The sequence below is a fragment of the Hylaeus volcanicus genome, unplaced genomic scaffold (genome assembly GCF_026283585.1).
Source record: "Hylaeus volcanicus isolate JK05 unplaced genomic scaffold, UHH_iyHylVolc1.0_haploid 9875, whole genome shotgun sequence".
Classification (NCBI taxonomy): Eukaryota; Metazoa; Arthropoda; class Insecta; order Hymenoptera; family Colletidae; genus Hylaeus; species Hylaeus volcanicus.
This window is the reverse complement of record NW_026532061.1, coordinates 1-4243: the sequence shown is the minus strand read 5'-3', so window position 1 is coordinate 4243 and position 4243 is coordinate 1. Positions and strand designations below refer to the sequence as shown.

At 34.2% G+C, this 4243-nt stretch overlaps 1 protein-coding gene across 1 annotated transcript; it reads left to right on the top strand.

The window, feature by feature from the left end:
* The first annotated feature begins 6 nt into the window (after window positions 1-6).
* On the top strand, window positions 7-3992 carry LOC128882300 (chromosome-associated kinesin KIF4A-like). The gene is made up of 11 exons (XM_054133881.1): window positions 7-45; window positions 135-1277; window positions 1379-1772; window positions 1839-2205; window positions 2267-2561; window positions 2665-2801; window positions 2890-3057; window positions 3131-3322; window positions 3405-3584; window positions 3667-3734; window positions 3807-3992. The coding sequence occupies exons 1-11, from the start codon at window positions 24-26 to the stop codon at window positions 3826-3828; spliced, it is 2988 nt and encodes a 995-aa protein (XP_053989856.1). The 5' UTR covers window positions 7-23; the 3' UTR covers window positions 3829-3992.
* The last annotated feature ends 251 nt before the right edge of the window (window positions 3993-4243 follow it).

Sequence of the window (4243 nt, the reverse complement as noted above, 5' to 3'; positions counted from 1 at the left end):
TTTACGATACAGCCATCAAAGGGATGGTGAAACATATTTTCCAAGGTCAGGCTATATCAAAATCTTTAATTGTATTACATATCCGAATCCCATTTTCTAATAAGTATCATAATATAATTACATGGTTTCCATAGGATACAACGTAACTATATTAGCTTATGGTCAAACTGGAAGCGGTAAAACTCATTCAATGGGCACCAACTACGATGAAACAGAAGATTGTGGTGTTATACCACGTGCAGTAAATGACATATTCCATATAATTTCATCCAAGGAAGATTGGAGTTTCAGAGTCACAGTTTCGTTTATGGAACTATATCAAGAACAATTATACGATCTGTTAACTGAGAAACAGCGTAGTCAATCTGTCGTTGATATTAGAGACGATGGGAAAAATATAAAAGTTGCTGGAGTTGTGGAAAAAGAAGTGGAGAATGCAAGAGAAACATTGGAATGTTTAATGCAGGGATCTCTAGGTCGTGCAACTGGTGCTACAGCAATGAATGCCCAGAGTAGCCGCAGCCATGCCATTTTTACATTGTGTGTACATCAACAAAAAAAGAATGACCCTAATACAGCAACAACAGCAAAGTTCCATTTAGTAGATTTAGCTGGATCCGAGCGTAGTAAAAAAACGCAAGCAACCGGCGAGAGATTCAAGGAAGGTGTCAATATAAACAAAGGTCTATTAGCATTAGGCAATGTTATATCGCAATTAGGCGACGCTGGGCCCTCGTCTTACGTTGGTTATCGAGACAGTAAACTCACCCGATTGTTACAAGACTCCCTTGGAGGTAACTCCATGACCCTGATGATAGCATGCGTTAGTCCAGCAGATTACAACTTAGACGAAACTTTGAGTACGCTAAGATACGCGGATAGAGCACGAAAAATAAAAAATAAACCTATAATAAATCAAGATCCACAAGTTTTAGAAATAAATAGGTTGAATAAATTGGTGCAGGAATTGAAGCTTGCTTTGGTAGGTCAAGAAATTGGAATATCCTGTCCAGCTGAGCATCGAGAACTTGAAGAAAAAAATCAATATTTACGAAATAAGATAAGAGATTTAACGGAAAAACTACACGCAAATTTAATCGAAGTTGTAGTCATGCATGAAAGAGCAGAACTAGCTGAAGAAGCTAGAGAGAAAATTGAAACAGATATGGCGAAAATATTAAAAGATTGCAAAGAACTTTTAGATAATTTCGATCAAAATGTTGGTACATATACCGAACATCGCGCGCAATTAGAGGCTATATATATGGAAATTCTGAGTAAGTAGCGTTATTAGTTTATTCTTATTGCTTAATATAAGTAAATTAAAAAGAAAATTGTAAAAATAATACGTATGTTCTACTTTTGTTTTATCCAATAGATATTCAAAACGATCAGAAAAAAACGTCCGAGGAACTCATAAATTGTGGAATATCATCTCTCAGCTCAAAAACATTTGACGATGACGAGAATTTAAAACAGACTTCTGAAGGAGAAACGAGTCTCGAAAATCCAGACAGTCTAGACGATATCGACATGAAACAGGAAGAGCATACTCTGCTTCAAGTCAAAAGGAATAACGAAGTACAAAACATAAACAAAGAACTAGCTATTAAAGAAAGTCTTATGAGCAAATTGTTGAAAGACTCTTCTCAAATAATTGATTACTCCAAAGAAAAACAAGAAATGGAACAAGAGATAAGAGCACTCCAGGCAGAAAGAGAAGAGCTCACGCAAGCGCTGCAAAATATTCAAGCAAAAAATGTTAGCTCAAAGTAAGTAATTCGATAGTATGCGATAGTATGCGTTACGGTTTTCTAATTTATTTTGTATATTTACAGGTTGGCGGAAAGTCGTCGGAAGAAAGTACAAGAATTAGAAAAGAAGATAGGAGAACTGAGGCGCAAAGTTACGGAACAAGACAGAATAGTCAAAATGAAAGAGAAACAAGATCAACAAATAAAAAATCTTTCGAACGGAATGCAGCTGTTGAAAAAAACTAGGGTTCAATTGATTAGGCAAATGCGAATTGAGTCTGATAAATTCGCAAAATGGAAGGAATCTAAAGAGAAAGAAGTGAATAAGTTGAAAAATCAGAATAGAAAGCAAACCAACGAAGTAACGCGTTTGAAGATGTGGCATAGTAAACAGAAATCAGTTTTCAAAAGAAAAATGGAGGAAGCTTATGCGATCAACAAAAGATTGAAGGTAACGAATTAAGAAAAGTTATTAATGCAGTACCTTTATATTAATATCTTTTTTCTTTTAGGAAGCACTCGATTTGCAGAAAAAAACAGCAATGAAGAGAGAAAAAATGAATAATAAATCGGAGAAAATTCAAAATTGGCTGCAGCAAGAGTTGCACATATTGGAGAGCACAGTTGATGCTGAACATACTCTTGAAAATTTGATGCAAGATAGAGCATCGTTAGTTTCTATGCTAGATAAGATTCGAAATGGTAGCGATGCAAACGAGGAAAAGATTTCCGAACTTACAGACTTCATAGATCTGCGTAACACTCAAATTAGCGATCTGCAACAAAAAATAGTTGAGTCGGATCAGGGTAAGAATATCGTATGTTAAATACATAGTTTATGCGTTTATCTATTATATCGTTATTCGCAAGCAATTAACGATGATACCTCCACGTGTATTTGTCTGATTAGAAAATAGGAAGCATTCCAGATGGCAACAGATACACACAATGGATGATGCAAAAACAGCATTAAAAATATTATTTAAACATACCGCTGAAAATAGGCGAAAACTGTGCGCAAAGGAATTTGAGTACAAGGATCTTATGGTTTGCTATCTACTTTGCGTTCCGTTTATTGATTTGGTTTGTTATTAATCTTAAATTAATATAATGGGAATATTAAATGTAATTTTAGGAGAAGTTCGAAGAAGTGCGAGCGACGGGAACGGAAAGGTGTTTTTCAGGACAGTCCGCTTTAAACGAAAATACAAATCACGTTGTAGAACTTAAAAACGAGGAAATTGCTAAATTAAAAGAAGAATTGGAAAAGTACAAGGAAAAATGTCAACGTCTAGAGCCAACAGTTAGTACACTCCTTTATCTTTGTTAATATCTCTTGCAATGAAAAATTCCACTTTCTTTTTTCTATCTGATAGATTTTAAGCGATAGCTTAGATAATATTAAAAAATCGAAACCTAAAGTCAAAAAACAGACATCCAGACTTGTGGAATTGGTTGATGCAAATACCTGTCCTCTGTCAGATGACAGTATTAACGAGTGCGACGATATTGAGAAAGATCCAGATTGGATGCACACACCACTGTACAATCGGATACGAAAGCTTCAGGTAGTTAAAGGAATACATAAAAATGATTACCTATGATTCTTCATTGTAAAAATATCGTCAACAATTTAATATTTATTTCTAGAATACAACTAGAAACTCTACGCTGGACCCTACAACAGTGAAACGAACATCGGACGGTGATATAAAATGTAGCTGTAACACAAAATGTTCTACGCGTATCTGCGGATGCTTTAAGAATAAGACTGTGTGCGGTAATTGTAACTGCAATCCGGAACTGTGTCAAAACAAATATACAAATAATGTGAGTTGGTAATTAAGTTTATCGATAAATTTTTAATATTAGTAGCATTCTAATTAACAGTCTAATTAACTGTTTTTTTCAGCTCAATCGGAATTTATTCGTTTTCAATGACGAAAACAAAGAAACTGATGAACTAATAAAGAAACAAAGGTATGTTTCAACAATACTTTCATAATCGCTCGTGTAATATCTACTAAAATCTCGATTTTTTCCTTCCGATAGGCTGGAGGAGTCGCATCTATAAAAGGGATGTGAATGTAGTTAAAAATCTGATCAAAAAATAAAGGAAGTAATAGAGGCTCTATTTATATGAAATGAAATTTATTATATTTATATAAATTGAAAAAAGAAACAAAATATGTAAAATAGAACTGTATAAAAGTATGAAAAATATGTTTGTATATAAAATGTAGTCATATATTTTTACACTCCAACACAGACACTTATACGTATACGTACATATAAAATGAAAATACACTATATACATATAATATACAATACATTATATGAGCTTTCCTCGCTGAACATCCAGAATTAGAAAACGAGTCCGAGGAAAATTTGGAACAAGCACCTCCACCGCGTCCTCTCACACCGCTTTCAGAGGAACAGCTCGCTGAACACGAAGCATATGATTTGGGAGAATATAAAATCAGCTACCC

Coding starts and splice junctions, on each gene's coding strand:
- LOC128882300 (XM_054133881.1), top strand. CDS start 24: ATGGTGAAACATATTTTCCAAG. Junction 3,323..3,404: donor ATCGGATACGAAAGCTTCAG/GTAGTTAAAGGA, acceptor ATTTATTTCTAG/AATACAACTAGAAACTCTAC. Junction 3,735..3,806: donor GAACTAATAAAGAAACAAAG/GTATGTTTCAAC, acceptor TCCTTCCGATAG/GCTGGAGGAGTCGCATCTAT.